This window comes from Grampus griseus (genome assembly GCF_964374135.1).
Source record: "Grampus griseus genome assembly, chromosome: 1".
Lineage (NCBI taxonomy): Eukaryota > Metazoa > Chordata > Mammalia > Artiodactyla > Delphinidae > Grampus > Grampus griseus.
In genome coordinates this window covers 141472656-141491435 of record NC_139017.1, presented here as the reverse complement: position 1 = coordinate 141491435, position 18780 = coordinate 141472656, and the positions used below count along the sequence as shown (strand labels likewise).

Here is an 18780-nt window from a genome sequence, read left to right as displayed (position 1 = left end):
TTAGGATCTGAAGTAGGCAAATCAATCTTTTTTCCCCCTAATTTAACCAATCCCAAGTGCATTTGTAGCCACAGATCTTTAAAAATCAGAATTACTGAAATCTGTACAATTAACTGTTTAAAAATCTAAATTCTCAGTGTAGAAAATTCATTAAAATAAGGTAAGCTTGTTTAAATTTTCAGGGAAATTCACTAATTTAAAGTGTGTCAACTAGGTAATTAAGGATCCAAGAAGGTAGAAAGACAGATTGTCACAAAGTTATTGTTACATTATTTGATAATTTTTATAAACTATTTTGTCATAATGGAAAAAGGGAAAGGATTTTTATTCTTATGACTACTTGCAACCCTCCATTCTGACCTTTTTATACTGTCATTGCCTTTTCCACAAGTAGGAGGATAATGTAAGTGGAAGGATTTGTAAAGAGCTTAAAAAAAATAACCTCAATATCTAACTAGCTTAAATTAAAGTCTAGAGCACCCAAAGGATATAAGTCATGCATTGTGAGGCAAGAGATCACAGAGACAGAATGAACAAACACTTGTACAACTATCGGTTTATCACCACTAACCTGCATGAACATATGGTCACTGAAGAGTTATTTAAAATTCAAACTGCAGCTAAGTTCTATTTTCTAAGTCAGTATTTTAAAAAATGTATTTTCTTAATTAAAAATTGAAATTATAGTACCTTTGTCAATCCTATTTCATTTAATAGAACTTTCCCTCTGGAGGGAAAATATTACAAGAGATTTCTTTTAGAAATGCAAGGCTTTCAAAAATTAAAAATACCAGAAAATGGTATTTTTTTCCCCCACCTACAATAAAAATAATATACAACTACACTGGAAAATAAAATCAGTTGTTTTTTTTTTTATTTCTTCCTTTTCTATGTTGGTCGGAATTCATTGTTGAACCTATCAAACCTGAAACTGGTGACAAAAATTAATTTACAAGTTAGGATATATGGTATCATTAAGCTTCCAAATTAATAGCAAAAATTCTAGCATTTATAAAGTAACACTACAAAATCATTTCAAGACTATATTTTTATTGTGTTGCAACCTGACTTTCAATCATGCAACAACAAAAATACATGTACTTAAGTGTCACTGTGGGTTGCATGGCTGTAGCATAAGAGCATCTTGTCCTCCTTGAACCCCATTCCAGATATTCCACAAGTTGAAGGAGAAAAGTCTTAGGATTAGGCCTACAGAGTGTGATCCTAGGCCTAGAGAGTATAATCCACATTCCATTTCTAAACTGTACAGAATAAAAGAGTTTTTATGTACCTGTCTGCCCACAGAAAAGCAACAGATATTAGAAACAACTGCATTTATTTTTTTCCTGGCAACTAGCATTTCAAATATTATTTTAAAATCAACTTTTAAAAGATTAAAAAAAGGAAAAAAGAAAGAAAAAGAAGAAACCAAACTCTTGTTGAGAAATACATAAGGATATTTGTCTGCAAAAATATTTTCAGGACACTTTTCATTTAGAAAATGGTATACTGTTTTCAAGTCCTTGAAGCTTAAAATATATTTGGTAATCTAAATAGCAGGACGCAGAGAACAGTTTCAGCCAACTGTGGCACACAATGGCACATTTACAGAATTTTAAGTATTTCTTTTAATAATTGATGTAGTCATTTTGAATCATTCTGCATAGGATATCAGGTGTGAGCAGATTGCATTAACGCTGCTTAAACATTTCAACTTGTCAGTATGGCCAACTCGATTTCGGAAATATTTGCAGTATTTTCCCATCGAAACAGTAATAAAGGCAAAATAAATATATGCCACTACTTTATAATCACCGAACATTAATGAATATTTTATGTCTTTTTAAATCTCCCTGTTTAATTTAAAAGGGTGAAATTAAGTCTCCTCCCTGCAATATGCCAATTATCTGTAAATCAAACAATAACTTGGCTATTATGCTCCTTTTTGTTAATATAAGAGAAGCTAATTTGAAAACACTGAACGGCATTTTTAGACTATCAGTTTAATAGTCCTCTCTGCCCCCTTGTGGGAGAAAGTTGAAACACACTCAAACTATAGAAACTGGAAATGTTAAAACAAAAATGCAAAAAAACAAAAAAATGTAAAATTCTGGCTGTAAATATTGCAATCAGAAAAAAAAAAATAAGGCAGTCTATATGTACCCTTCATGCGATATACTACTCTTCAACTTAAAAAAGGAAATCAACAACAGAATGAAATTTACCTATTATCTTTGCTGTTCTTGATTAAACTGGGGTTATTTATTTTGAAACTGAATTCCTTATTTAATTTTATTCAATATATAATTTAAATTTCATAATCATGAGGCTCCCAGAATAACTCTGTGATAGGGCCAGAGTTAAACATTATTTTTAATATAAAAACGACAATGATTCTTCAATGAATTAAAATTTTACATTTAGAGAACAGAACATCCATTATAGAGATTAAAAATGAAATGGCAATTAATATATTTAAAATCCTGAAAAAAATCAAATAATTTAAACCTATGATTCAAATTAGGGACCAAGAAAAATCTTAAAGATCTTAGTTACTAGTCAACAAACTATTCAAGTGATAAACAGAGAAAATAAACTTCAAGTGATGAGTTATTTACGCCAAATTCAGAAGTTGAAATTTATTGATAAAACATGAAAAAAGAAAAACCATTAACAGTCATTACTGAAATAATTCATATACTTCCGAAAAATGATTAGGATGAAAACAACTTGTTCTTTCAATATGACATTAGTAATTAGTTGAAGCAATGTAGTCCAAGAAAAAATTTATGAAATAATCTAAGATTAAACAAGATTCATTTTCTTTATAAAAACATGAGTGGACAATGACTGTTGTCTTCATAATTTACAAGGGGTATTGTGACATAATCATCATTTCACTGTCTCTAAACACAAGTCTTGTCACATAGCCTTATACATTTCCCCCCCCAAAGCAGATAAATTACTAGCTTTTAGGTGGGTGGGGCCACAGACAAGAAGTTACCTCTTCTCTCTTGGGGGAGGTTCTTTTTGAAACAGTGGCCCTGGTTGGTCACATTGATGAAAATATTTACACTATACATAGATTCTTCTTAGATACTCTGAGCTAAATGACTGGGTTCCCTACAGCATCTCACGAATACTGCCCAAGGCTGGAATTCAACTGCTTAAGAAAAGCCTCCTCAATTCCTTTTGGAAATAGGCAGGATACACACTATAAATAATATGTTTGAGAGCAACCTTTCAAATAAAGTATACGCATGTTCGAAAATGCACGCTGTCGATAATCTCCAAATTAATATTCTGAATAACTACTATAGAACTATGAAATATGTAACAATGTGTTTTTTTTTAAGCAGGGTTTTAAAAGTTGACTATTTTAAGAATTATCAAGAGCTTTCATTCACAACATCTATCTTTCTAGGTCAAGTCATTTAATGTATCTATAGTAATCACTGATGCTCAAGTTAATTAAAATTAAAAACCCAATAATGAAACATAAAGAGAGTTTCCAACCAGAACACATAAGCCCTCTTTAACAGGGTCAACATTAGCTATAATGAGCTACCTTTATTCCTTAGCTGTGAGACATAACTCACCTCTTGAATGGTACTGCTTCCTGAGAAGTTCAGGTTGTACTCCCGCTGGACTTCTCGGTGGGTGATGATCAGCATGAAGTTTTGATTTAATGACTCCTGCAGGGCACTGAAAGGGCTGAAAGAGAAACAAGGAACTCTGAGATGAACAAGTTCTAGCTTGCTTCACGGTTAGCTGAAAAAACCCCAGGAGTACCATAACCTCCACACAGGCATGTCCGGGCCCAATGTTATCATCTTTTCAGCTCCTAAAGGCAAGAGAGCAAGCTGAGAACAACCAAGGGGAGTTAACCTGTTAACTCCTTCTCTACCAAGGTGTTTTTAAACTTCAGTTATAAATACTTGGCATACATAAGAATTTCGACAAGTCATGTGCTGCTGTCTGCATATGTATTTTCTCCAAGAGAAGCAAATTTGTCAATTATATTAAATTCCAAATATGCTACTAAAATGTATACCCAAAAACTCTGGTTCAATTCCAAATGAAACAGCAGTTCTGGAAGAACAGAAATTTGAAACTATTGTTTATACTCATGAGTGTCATATAGGTATACAAATACAGTTTCAGTAAAAATTGAGAAAGTATGGAAATCTACAGAACTTTAATTGCTATACCGAAATTCCTTCAAAATAATTGTGCTTTCACTTACAAGTCAGAAATACCGAGAATTCAGAAACTGGAGAATTCAGAGCAACATTAAACTCTGTGCCAAAGTTCCAAAATGTAAGAAATGTGTCAGAAACATGAAGAATAAATGAATTTAGCCACATCAATTAAGAAAAATAGGCCATGGTTCTATTTGTTTATAATATTAAAAAGCACCATCGGCAATGAAAATAAAAATCTGTCACCATTATGTATGAACAATCTGTATTGCTAGTCTCAAGTGTAGTGCTAGTCTCTCTTCCATGCTATGCTTTAGAAGCAAAAAAAATATACGGTTCTGGCCTTCATCACTCCTCCTTTGCCAATATGTAACTATGTGATAAATATAAATGCAACATAAGATTAGAATTAGGCAGTTAATCTGTGTGTCCCAGTGTCACCCATCGAGTTCACAGGTAAATTACAGATTCAAAATACCTAGGAAACACCTATATACAGCATGAAATATTATTGATCAAAGTCAAGGGAAATAATACCCCACTAAAATAGAGTTTCTTCAGGCAGGGACCTTTGTGTTTGATCCTTACCACTTAAAGCATAATGCCTGGCACACTGCAGATAAATATTTATTTAATAATGAATAAACTGTAAATTTTCAGAAGGCAAGAGTCTTACTCATATCTGTATTTTACACAGTAATGCTGCCTTCTGGAAAACTACCATGGGAATTAAGATCTTGATTTTGATTCACTTATTTATCTACATTAACTGAATGCCTCGCATTATTCCAGATGCTAAGGAAACCAACCCAAATAATACACAGTTCCTGTCCATGAAAACCTTCACAATCTAATGAGGGTAGACAGACACGTAGACAGTCATAGTATAAAGTGACAGATACAACTGAGAAATTCAAAAAAAATACAATGAAAACCAAGAAGGAAGTGCTTAACTTTGCCTCAGTGAGAGGGGGAAAGGGTTAAGGGAAAGCTTCAGAGGAGAATAAAAATATAAATTGAAATATAAAGGATAAGTAGGACCTTAGAGTTTATTAATTGGAAGGGACTAAATTTTTGTTTTATTTGGGGAAAGGAGATGGGTGGCACTTTTTAGACTAGGAAATAATAAATGGAAGAACGCAGCATGTTCATTCACTCAGTTAACATATATTTATTGAGCACATACCTATGTTTATGACACTGTTCCAGTTGCTAGGGACACAGTTACGACAAAAAAAAAAATGGTCCCTGCTTTCATGAAACTTATATTCTAGTAAAAGAAACAATACTCAAGTAAACAAATAAGTAACTTTAGAGAATGCTAAGTGCTATGAAGAAAATAAACAATATTATAAAAGGTATCAGAGGGGTGGGGGGAAGGAAATTATTTTCAACATAATAGTTGGGGAAGACATCTCTGAGGAAATGACATTTAAGTTGAGGCTAGTATAAGAAAGAGAGAGCAGGAATCTGATCATGTAGGTCCTTGTAGACCACGGTAAAGGACTTGGTATTTATAGTAATTGCAAAGGAAAGCCATTGGAAGGTTTTACACTGGGAAATGGTTAAGATCTGATTTACATGTACATTTATACAACATTATTCTGGTTGCTCTGGCTACAGTGCGAAAAGAGTCAAGGCAGGGCTAGTCCCAGCAAGAAGTGATGGTGGCTTACGCTAACTATAGAGGCAGAGAGTGAAGAGTTGTCAGGTTCAGATGTATTTTAGAGGTAGAAGCCAGACAACTTACTGATGGAATGTGAGAGAAAAACAAAACTCTGAGGTGGTCGGAGCAAGTGGAGAGATGGAATTGCATTTAACAAGGAAAACTGGGTTAAGAACAGGTTAGGTAGAAAGTTTGAGAGTGAAGTTATGTATATATCAAAGTTTAAGGTGCCTATTAGAGATCCAAAAAGAGATATCATGTATAGCTGTGTATAAGAGTTGAGGGTCAAGTAAGAGAGCTCGGAGCAGGAGAATCGACAGCACATACAGGAACCTGGCCCCCCACCCCGCCCCCCTTATCTTCAGTTTCCGTTTCTGCAATTTCAGTTACCTGCAGTTAACCAAAGTCTGAAAACATTAAATGGAAAATTACAAAAATAAACAATTCATAAATTTTAAATTGCAGGCTGTTCTGAGTAGAGTGATGAAATCTCACGCCCTCCTGATCCATCCTACCTGGGCCATGAATCATCCCTATGTCCAGAATACCCTGCCCCTTAGTCACTTAGCAGTTATCTTGGTTATCAGATAGACTATCATAGTGCTTGTATTCAAGCAACCCTTATTTTACTTAATAATAGCCCCAAAGCACAAGAGTAGTGATTCTGGCAATTTGGATATGCCAAAGAGGAGCCATAAAGTGCTTCCTTTAAGTGAAAAGGTGAAAGTTAAAAAAAAAATTGTACGCTGAGGTTAAGATCAACAGTAAGAATGAATCTTCTACCAATGAAATTGTGAAGGAAAAAGAATTCTGTGCTAGTTTTGCTGTCTCACCGCTACATGGAAAAGTTATGGCTACAGTGCATGATAAGTGCTTAATTAAGATGGAAAAGGCATCATAGTTGTACAATAAGATATTTTGAGAGAGAGAAAGTCTGCATTCACATAATTTTTACTATAGTACGTTGTTATAAATTTTCTATTATTAGTTATTGTTGTTCATCTTTTACTGTGCCTAAGTTATAAATTAAACTTTATCACAGGTATGTATGTATAGGCATACCTCATTATATTGCACTCTGCTTTATTTCGTTTCACAGACTGTGGTTTTTACAAGTTGAAGGTTTGTGGCAACCCTGCACTGAGCAAGACTATTGGCATCATTTTTCCAACAGCATTATTTTTTAATTAAGGTATGTACATTGTTTTTTTTAGACATAACGCTGTTGAACACTTAATGGGCTACAGTATAGTGCAAACATAAGTTTACATGCACTGGGAAACCAAAAATTCATGTGACTAACTTTATTACAATATTTGCTTTATCGCAGTGGTCTGAAATTGAATCCACAATATCTCTGGGGTGTATGCCTGTATAGGGAAAAATATACTATACGTAGAATATGGTACTCTCTGTGGTTTCAGGCTTCCACTGCGGGTCTTGAAATGTATTCCCCATGGATAGGGGGACTACTACAGATAGTATATAGATTTTGTAGCCAAATGAAATCACCTAGGCAAACAGGGCTCTCCTCCCAAATACTGCACAGCTTTCAGACTACCTCATGTCCTACAATTAGTATTATTATAGACTGCCTCTTCTCTGAATTCATGTATCATAGCCCTTATTTAATATTTATTTATACTGTGTTTTGTATGGTTTGCTTTGTTGCACGTGTGGAAGTCCTGAATTCAAGACTACAAGCCTTTTGAGAGTAAGTATCTTTATTATTCACCTGTATTTCCCTTGACACTTAGCATACTAAAAGGTGATTCAAGGCAATCCTATAAACACTTAAGGAATAGTTCTGCATATTTGGAACTCCATATAAAGAATGACTAATTCTCATTTTTTAAGCCTACCTTTGAAGTGCCATTTTACTCACAAAATTGTAGTTCAGAAAGGTTAAGTAATTTCCCAAGGTTATGCAGCTATAAAAAGATGGAAGCCAGTTTTTAAACTATATTTGATTCTATGTTCTTCAGCACCCTATCTCCCAAATGGCTAGGCTGCTTTAGGGATACAAAGATGAGTAAGACCCTGCCTACTAGGAGTTCACAATTCATCCATTCTTTCTATAATTATTTGATTCTTATTTGTAATAATACAGGAATCAAAGATATAATCACTGACCTCAAGACAGACTATTCTGAGAGTTAAAACAGATGTGAGGATTGTAGAGAAGAAAAAGAGTACTTTGAAGTACTATGAAGAAGAATGGATAGTAAGGGAGGGTGGGAGGGAGGGAGACACAAGAGGGAAGAGATATGGGAACATATGTCTATGTATAACTGATTCACTTTGTTAAAAAGCAGAAATTAACACACCATTGTTAAAGCAATTATACTCCAATAAAGATGTTAAAAAAAAAGAATGGATTGTAATTTGACAAGTATATAATAGAGGTGATTTCAGACATAGACTAGTTTGAGCAGAGATGAGATTGGAGAATACAGGGAAGGGTGGAGAAAGCAATGAGGAAGAAGTATAAGGGGATGTAAAGAAGGGTTTCTGAAAGAGGAAACTTGAAAAATGTTAAAGACCAACATTATGGGTGGTTCAAATGCTGGGCTAAGGAGCTCAGAATTCCAGAAGTCTTGATTATTACATAGATAGATCCTCCTTTATCTTTACATATGAATCTATACAAATGCTTAATACCTTTAGTGCTTTCCTTTATGCAGTTCCTTAGATATGTTTCTTGATGTTGACTGGTAGACTTGTGCAATAACTTTGTAGAAAGGTTTGCCAGGACCAGCACTGACTGCCAAACTACGTTAGAAGAACACCCATTTAGTCTAGTTCTGTAATTTCCCAGGAGCCCTGGGGAAGGGTAAGTTTGGCAAGAAAAAATATTTATGGCTTTAAACTCCTTGGGAGTCACAGAGTCAGATTTGAATTCCTGCTCCACTCCCTACTAGTTGTTTGACCTTTGTCTCCCACCCCCACGATAATAATTCTTTCAATACTATTTATTTGTGTCTACCATATACAGGCCCTTATTTTAGGCACTTAACTACTCTGTAAATTGTTTCCTCTTCAGAAAAAAGAAAATAACCTTTACCTGATAAAACTCTGAATATTAAATTTTACAAAGCCAAGTAGGAATTTTTATTACATGTAAGTTTTAAGGTGGTCTATTATTAAAAATAGAATACTTTTGAGGGGTACCCATACTATAAAATCTTACAATGACAGTAAAACATTAACTAAAGTGTCTGTGGTGGTTTTGTGGCAGTTATTTTTCATGTTTTAGTTTCATTTCTCTGTAGGAGTTGATAAAGGGTAAAATCTTTTTTTTAATTTATTTTTTATTTTATATTGGAGTATATTGATTAGCAATGTTCTGTTAGTTTCAGGTGTACAGAAAAGTGATTCAGTTATACATAGACATGTATCTATTCTTTTTCAAATTTTCCCATTTAGGTTGTTACAGTAGGTCCTCCTTGTTGGTTATCTATTTTAAATATAGCGGTGTGTACATGTCAATCCCAAACTCCCAATCTATCCCCCCTCACCCTCCTGGTAACCAAAAGTTTGTTCTTTAAGTCTGTGAGTCTGTTTCTGTTTTGTAAATAAGTTCACTTGTATCATTCTTTTTTAGCTTCCACATACAAGCGATATCATATGATATTTGTCTTTCTCTGACTTATTTCACTTAGTATGATAATCTCCAGGTAAAACCATTTCTGATGCATGGAACATAACTGTACATTATGCCTAATGTTATCCAAGCTCACAGCGTTCTTTTTAACACAGATCTTTTTGGGCGTTGATATACCACATTCATGTTCCTTGTGAGAATGTTTTTTATTATCTGCAACCTCAGACTCCAGCCTGATTCATTCACTTAGCCATTAATAATAATGGCTAGCCTTTAATGAGTGCTACTATGCATCAGGCATTAAGTAAGGGCTTTGGGTCAACTTTATGAAGTTTATTATTATCATTTTCTTGTTACAGATGAGGAAACTGATGTTAAGTTACTTGCTTAATGTCACACACAAAATAAGTAGTAGTAACTCTTCTAAGGTCTAACTCTTACGATTTGTCGTCCAGATACTGGGGAAGAGGACCCAGTAAGATCTTATTTCTGCCTTCATTGAGTTTATTGAGGAATGCACAGACAAGCAAACCTACAACCCACATATGGTACCTTTGGTAAGAGCTCTAATACCACTTTTGCTAAGATGGTATGGAAATACAGAGGAAGAATACCTAAATTAGACCAAGGAGGAGGCAAAGGCTATAAAGGAATTTACTATGGTGATTTGCATAATTTTCAAAGACTTCATTGCTAAAATATTATCTATAGAAATTGATTCTAGCTGCTGCTTAGCAGAATATGTTGAGCCCTTAGTTGCTGCATCTAGGAGCAATTTTCTCCACAATAGTGTCTTCTAATAGTTGGTTAGGATAGTTAGCCACAGTTAATCCACCTTCAAGCAGTCTCTCTTTTACCTTCAAAATGCAAAGTCATTCATTGAGCTCCTTCAACTTTGACCTTCAGAATAGCTGAGGGTAATTACCAAAGTAGGTGGATGAGAAATAATACAAAACAGTTTTTTGTTTCCCTTAATGGCATGTTTTCTCTTCAATAAGAGGGAGAAGGAAAGGTGTAAGCAAATGTAGAAATTTTTTAAAAGCAGTTGAATTTTAACTCAACGCAAGAAATGGTTTTAATAGAACATCTATTCTCTCCTTACCAGTTTTTAATTTTTCATTCTCTATTATGATTTTACTTTCAGTTTGAATATTGGTATTTACCAACAACGAGATGGTTGTTTCCACAAATAGACAACAGTCATTAAAACTTACCGTTGCTGTACCCTCAAATACAAATTGAAATTAATGTTTGAAATGTAATGAAAATCATATACATTGTCCCCAAGCTTTGAACTGGTGGTTATTTGCAAAAAACACAACACAGTGAATGTTAACATTTAAAAGCAGTTAGTGGCAAAGTGCTAGACATTTTCACATATACCCATCTCATAATTCTCCTAGCCAGTTTCTTAATTTTCAAGTTGGGGGAGGGACAGTGGGAGGCATGTGAGAGGGAACTACAAAAAGATAGATAGATAGATAGATAGATAATCTACCTCCTTAAAATTTTCAGTAGTATAACTAAGCATTAATATCTAAGCCACCAACAAAATTCTAGAAATAGTTTTGGCAGAACATCCCTTCTCTACTTTCTTTTCTGTCCACAAGTCTTGGACATTCATTCTGCCAATGAATGTCCACCTATGCCTGAGGGGATCCCATTCCAATTTAACTATGAGCATTTATCAGGAACAGAGAAGTCATCTGTAAAATATCTGTCTTCTAGTGAGTAACAACTTCATTTTAATTCACTGACTTAGTTTAACACATTTTATATTGCCATCCAGTTTTTTTTGGGGGGGGGAAGGACAGTATGGGGAAAATTAGTGTACAGCAAATTTTAACACAGGCTCCAATAAATAAACTTGAAGTTACAGACATTTTTTTATACCTGAGAACATAAAAAGCCATAAATTATTGGCCTCCATATGTCAAGTACTGATGAAAGCAACAACATTAAGAAAATATATATAACAACCTTTACTGTCTTGACTGCTTATTTCACATTGAGAGAGCACTTTAGTGATCCACTTACGCAGAAAGCACATGCATATTTTAATATGTATGACACAGTGATTTTTCAAGGTTAACTTAAGATTGCATTATGGTAGTGAAATGATCATTTGATCATCATGTACCTATATACCTGTCATTAATTCCTGATTAAGAGGAATGGCTTCCTCCTGACAAATAGCAGCAGGCCCATAGGGTAGAACAGTAAAAGGCAGGGTGTCTTGTATCAAGGATAATAACAGCAATTTTAAGGATTTCTTCTTCAGCAATTCCTTGAATCAAGAATTCCCTCTTAAATCTTCAGTGGGCAGAAGATTTGGCCAGGCTAAATCAGAGCCTTCCTATGAAAATAGTAACAGTTCTAGGGGAAGCATTCATTGTTATAAAGTATAAATCCATCAAGATTAAGCAACTAGACTAGGAAAAACAACACATTCAGACTTGGGTTTCAGGGCTGTTATGGACTGAATGTTTGTGAATCCCCTCAAATTCACATGCTGAAAGCCTAACTCTCAATGTGATGGTATTTGGAGGTAGGGTCTTTGGAAGATGATTATGTTTATATGAAGTCATGAGGATGGGACTCCCATGATGGGATTACTCTTCTTATAAGAAGAGAGAACAGAGCTTGGGCTCTCCCTCTGTCAAGTGAGGACAATGTGAGAAGGCAGCCATCTATCTGCAAGCCAGGAAAAGGGCTCTCACCAGGAACCAAATCTGTCAGCATCTTGATCTTGGACTTTATAGCCTCAAGAACTGTGAGAAATAAATGTCTGTTGTTTAAGCTACCCAGTCTAGGGTATTTTGTTATTGCAGCCTGAGCTGATTAACATAAGGGCTTTTAAGAGTTCTGAATTCACAGCACTCAAGTAAACAGATACCATCAATTCTGCACAGGCTTCTACTAAATGTCTATCTGTTTGTTAAATGGTATATACACATCCAAATTAAAATTCCACTCATTAAAATCCATTGTAGAAAACAATAAGTGTTTGTCAAAACTCATATAACTGGGGAATACTTAAGAACCCATTTATTATATGTAAATTATATCTCCACAAAAAAATTATAAGTCATAAAAAGTACCTGAACAATTGGATAACCACTATTTTGGCAATTAAATGGGTCCCATATTTTTAACTTCAAAAATACAACACACTTTTTATCAACGTAAATGGAAACCATAGATTTTTTGCCATTGCTACTTAATACTACTATATGACCACTGACATATACGGCTGTTGTCCATGAAATTAAATTTCTCAAATCAATGTTGTATATGTAGTTAAGATGAGTAAAATATTAACATCAATACAGAGATCAAAAAATCCCCTGTTTCATTCCTGCTGTGTATGTATGCTATTTCTTTTCTTGCACTGGATATTTTAAACAAATATCAATGTAAAATAACATGTTTAGAAGGTTCATTTCCAATAATTTTATTTTTTAAATATGACCTGATATTGAAGCCAAAAAGGTAATTTTTTCAAATTATTGTGACTGTTTCTTATAAAAATATAAATAATAATCTTAGAATGTGCTATTGAATTTTTCATTAATAATTTACAATTTATATATTTCTAAAAGGCCCTATAAAATTTTCTCTCCTTTGTCTCTTTGGGAATATTTTATTATCTACAATGATCTTTTTATCCTTTCAGATATATCAAGCTTTTAAATTAAAAAGCATGACACATGGCAATTTAAATTTCCATTCTAAACTTACAGAGTCATATGAGCTCTTGTCAACAAAAGACCAAATTTACTATAATTATGGATTATTTACACTAAAACAAAATAAGAAATCAATATGTAAATGTAATGTTTGTAGTAGCTAATGCAGCCAGCAATGACAGATTAGGTTCAAACAGCAATCAGTTTGAAAATCTGGCACATATGTAAATGAGCTAAGGACTTGATGTTTACATTTGACTGTATTTCATTCAGGATTTTTAAATTGTCTCAGGAACAGCACAAAAATAAAATGTTAATCTTTCCACTACAAATATAACTTGAGCCCTCATCATAACTGAAATTAGGTTTTGCTCCTGTCCAGCTAAACTAACATATGATACTAATAATTCTGAGCTGCAGATTACATCATTCTTAATTAACACTCTGCTACAGTTGTTAACATCCTCCAAGACACCATGCTATCATCACCACAAGTTCTGTAACAATCTTAAAACCACGTTTAACAAAGGTTGGCCTCTTACTCTGCAGCTACTTTTAATTGCTTTCTTTGCTAGCAATTAAATATGTCTAGATAAACAAACATTCGGTTTCACATAATTCTTAACAACATTTTCATGAAGATTTCAAAGTTCAGGTGTCCTTATGTCTATAATTACTGTTTATCAATATAGAGATATACTGGATTCAGCTACATGTACTAACCAAAGTATATAAAATTAATCAAAATTTGGTAATTAGCGGTGATAGTGATATATTGTGATCCATCAAGTAGTTCATAGCAAAACTGTCAAAACATAATTCTATTCATCTAGACAAACCACGAAGAAAGAAAAAAAATTTACAGATACAATGGTTTTTGTTTCATTCATGAATTAGTGACCAAGTTTCCGACTGTCCATGAAATCAACCATAGAGAATACCTGCAGTTCTTTTTCGAAGTGTGATGTTAACAAGCTAATCTCAGTACTCACTGACCTATCAATAGGCAGTAAACTATATAAATGGGTTTGCTACATCAATCCAATTAGATGTCTTGTGATCTCCACCAATGCTTTAATTGGGGACAAGTTTCTTTCATCCAGAATGCATAACTATAGGGAAATGTCCTCTTCTTAATATAAGCCACTTTTCAAGTAGCCCCTTATTAAGAAACACTTACCAATCCAATACTTCCTAATTTCACTTTTACAAAATCTAATAATAATGCTCACAAGAATTAAAGTTGAACAGTAATCACCATAATGTACTTGAAACACTGATTATATTAATTTATTCTTAAGAAATTAAGAGTTACTTTAAGAATGATACAGCGAATTGTTATCAACTACTTACAACACTGGTTAAACATTTTCACAGATGAATATCCTTTGTGAAAACAAACAAAAAAGAAGTTGTTTTGTAAAGCATTTTGGAAGAAAAAATTAACCAATCCTTTCAGAACATTTACTTGCATATGTAAAGTTTCCCCTTTCTGTACCTCAGTTCCCCGAGTCATAAAATGGGACTAGATTAGATGATTGCTTTAAATCCTTCCAAAGATGATACTCTAGAGCTTTCTTCTAAGTCAGAGCTCTGATGGATATGACTCTTGCATTAAGGGAGAACACCAAAAATTGAAATAGCAGGATATAGGCTAATAAAAAGTAAAAAATATTATAAGGATTAACATCTGTGCAGAGATTGTGAGGTGCTGAGGAAACAGAAGTAGGATGAGAGCTATCTGAAAGCATCCTTAGAATGTCCTTGTAGTAAGTGAACCCCACAATAGTTCCATGATACTGTTCAGTTATCTTTTTAGTTGGGATAATGGGGGGTGAACAAGTATCCTGAATGGCCTCAGTACAGGGTGTGAGAGATGGAAAAAAAAAACAAAAAAGAAAAAATAAACTGTTTGTATGAGTAGCAGTACACATACCACCCAGAGGGTGTCACCTCTTAGCTAAGACCGAGGCTAGAAGCACAGCTGGATACCTATTACCACAGCTAGTTATAAGAAGCAGAGATAGAAGAGGAATAGTTCAGTTTTTCCCTTAATTATACCAGGCTTAATGGATTTAGTGAAGTGCATATCCGACGTAGAAGGTTAGAAGAGACCTCAAGGATCATGAGAACAATGTTTCATTTGCTTTTCTTCAAGCTTTTGCCTCTGCTTACAGGGTGAACACTATTTCTGCCCATGCTGCTTCTCCTCACAAAGGAAGTGTTTTAACACTTGTAGCATTTTCTCCCAATTCTAAACCTGCCTCCTCCAGAGAAAAGAAGAGACTATTATAATTATTCACAAGGTCACCTTGTAGTAGGTTAGGTTTCACAGAAGGCAGGGGATGAGACCAGCAGCTTCCTCTTCCATTTCCTATGCCCTAGTGCACTAAATTCCTTTCCACTTTTTATCCTCTGTGGTAAACACCCCTGGATAAGGTTTGCCATGAGCTCTCTAAGCTATGTTTCCTGCTGTGACCAGGTTGGTGAGGCAGGTCTATTGCATCAGTCCTTAAGGCTCTGAAGACCCAGTCATAACTCTTTTTATAGGTCACTTGAGCATGTGGGTCCTAAGATTTAGATCTGGAGTGAAAGGTAAAAGACCTCACTTAGGACTCAAGTCTAAGCCACATGATCCATTTGGTGCTTGTCTGGCTACTAAAGCAGTTTCTTTTTCCAGTCATGGAGCCTCTTTATTTTCTGGTAACATCTGAGGCCCGGAGCAGAGAGGAGTGACCTGCCCTAAGTTAAACAGTGATTCTGTAGGAGAGCTGGGGCTAGAACTCAGATGGGGCTAGGACTCAGATATCTTGACTCACTACTCCTCAATTTCCTTCCACAGTATCCATCAGAAAATATAATACCCTACTCTCACCTAACTCAAGGCTACTGTCACCTGCTTTCCCACCAACGGTTTTCCAAGGACAAAAAAAGGCCATATATTGTAACACCAGTGGTTTACTTAACTATCACAGGAGTCCCAATTAGAATTTACTAATTCAATTTACTAATTGAATTTACTGAATTTACTAATGCTTGCACAAATAGCAACTAATTCAAAGTCAGAATTAAAAGCAACTTCACAACTCAGAAGCCATACAAGAGGACCATATGCTAGACTGCATGACCAGAGCTCAACAATACCCTCACAGAACTCAACAAAATATTAATGGGAACCATCCTCCCAGTATAAAAAGGTCAAAGTTCAAAAGCAAGACTCAATTACTACTTGTAAAAGGGACAGTTACACATAAGGGATACCTTATTTTCTGTCACCCTGCCATAAAAATGAAGACAATCTATATAATTAAAATGGAGCTGGACATTTTTAGCACTTATTAGAATAAGACCAAAGCAAGTTGAAAAGACTGTCTTATTACCAAGACACCCATTCAGTCCTTTTCTAGCAAGGTGATCATTAGTAATACCAAATCCAGAAATACTAAACCTTCTCCATTTATATTTATACATGGCCTGAGGGCTTTGGCACTAGTTATTTCCCTTGCCTAGAATACTATTCATTCTGCTCTTCACTTTAATGGTTCCTCAATCATTCATGTCTCAGTTGAAACAGTACCACTTTCCTGACCTTACAACTTACAGTAGTCACCCAATTACTTCTTATCATATCATTCTATTTCAGTTTTCTGCAAAGCACTTGTTATCATCTGATAATTTTTCTGGTTTATTTGTAGTTTGTTGCCTGTCCCTCCAGCCTACCATGTCTACACATATTATATTGTAAACTCCATGAAAGCAGGTACCTTGTTGTCTCGTTTCTCATTGTATCCCTAACACCTAGAACAAGGACCTAACACATTTTAAGACGGTACTCAATCTATATCTAGTAAATGAGTGAATAACTGACATCCTGCATGAATAAATGAGATGGACTCTCCATTTATCTGAAAAACACTTTATGATGAGTTTGACAAATAGCAAAACAGCCAATGGAGAGACTACACATGCATGGATAAAAAAATTAAATCCCTCAATTTGTCATGAAACTTTTCATATTCATTACAACAAATGTTTATTAAGGACCTCTATATAGATGGCACTCTCGTGAACTGAGGGAGATGCTCAGTAAGAATGCTCTTGCTCTTTACAGCTTGGGATCTGGTTGGAGAGAGGACAGCCATATAAGAAATAATACTAGGGAAACTAAGACTCAGAGAAGAAAGATGTTGCCTGAGGCCACAAAACCAGTGTAGGACAGTTATAGGATAAACAGTGTCTCACTATAAAGCCAGAGCTCCTTCCATTACTCCATACTTTGATGAGAAAAATGAAAAGGAACACTGGACAAAAAGGCTAAACTCAGGTGAAGAAGTGGAGATTGCCTAGTTCATTACATTTATGGGACACTTGTAAGATGTTCGGCTCCCCAAGTATCTTATATCTGTTCTGCATGATGCTTGATATCCCTCCATTAGAACTTTACTTCTTACCTTTGGTCTCTCTTAGGAGGCAAACATCCTTAGGCATGTAGCACTTCACAGTATTCATTCCACAAATAGTTCTAAGTACCTACTATATTTCAGGCCCTCTTTTAGCTGTTGAGGATACAACAGTGAACAAAAAAGAAAGCTGCTGATTTCTTACAGCTTTGCATTGTGATGAGGGACACAGACAACAAATATGAATATATTACTAATATTACTAATATAATGCATTGTTGTCATAATGTAAGATAAAGGGAGAATGTATAACAGAGGGGCTTTTTTAGCCAGGGGAATCAAGGAAAGCCTATCTGAGGATGTAACATTTGAGTAGAGGCCTGAATAAAGTAAAGGAGTAAGTCAAGTTGATAAGTGGTAGATCATTTAAGGCAGGGGAATAGCAAAGTGCAAATGTCCTGAAGTTGAAGCACACTTAGAATGTTTAAAGAAGAGCAGGGAGGCCAGTGTGGCTGGCAAGATACAAGCCAGAGATGAGAATGATAAAAGATGAAGTTAGAGAGAGTCAGGAACAAGATTATATAAGTCCTTTATATACCTTAGTAAGGAACCTGGATTTTATTCTAAGTGTAAAAACGCAAATGGAGGGGTTTGAGCAGGGGAGAGACATAATCAAGTTATGGTTTTTGGTTCATTTACATCTTAGACCATTTGAATGCTGGGAGAGGTGCCATTTGAAGTAGTGGAATAAGGACAGGGGAAAGAAGAGGTCATTAAATGGTAAGGCTGAGAGAAGGCAAAGAAAAGTTTACCTACTCATTTTTATTATCTATGGTTATAAGTGAGATTTACACACAATTTTTTCTTACATTATCTTTTTCTAATTTTGGTAACAAGATTGCATGAACATTAACTTTTTTTTTAAATTTATTAATTTATTTATTTTTGGCTGCGTTGGGTCTTCGTTTCTGTGCGAGGGCTTTCTCTAGTTGTGGCAAGTGGGGGCCACTCTTCATTGTGGCGTGCGGGCCTCTCACTATCACGGCCTCTCTTATTGCGGAGCACAGGCTCCAGACGTGCAGGCTCAGTAGTTGTGGCTCACGGGCCTAGATGCTCCGCGGCATGTGGGATCTTCCCAGACCAGGGCTCAAACCTGTGTCCCCAACATTAGCAGGCAGATTCTCAACCACTGTGCCACCAGGGAAGCCCTACATGAACA

General features: G+C 35.0%; 1 protein-coding gene across 1 annotated transcript in view; it reads right to left on the bottom strand.

Moving 5' to 3' along the window:
- The window catches only part of FAF1 (Fas associated factor 1), a 484966-nt gene that overhangs the window by 230299 nt on the left and 235887 nt on the right, over positions 1 to 18780 (bottom strand). Inside the window, exon 7 of the mRNA XM_082669609.1 lies at positions 3600 to 3714. Within this exon, the coding sequence (XP_082525735.1) occupies positions 3600 to 3714 (115 nt within the window). The remainder of the gene's footprint in view (positions 1 to 3599; positions 3715 to 18780) is intronic.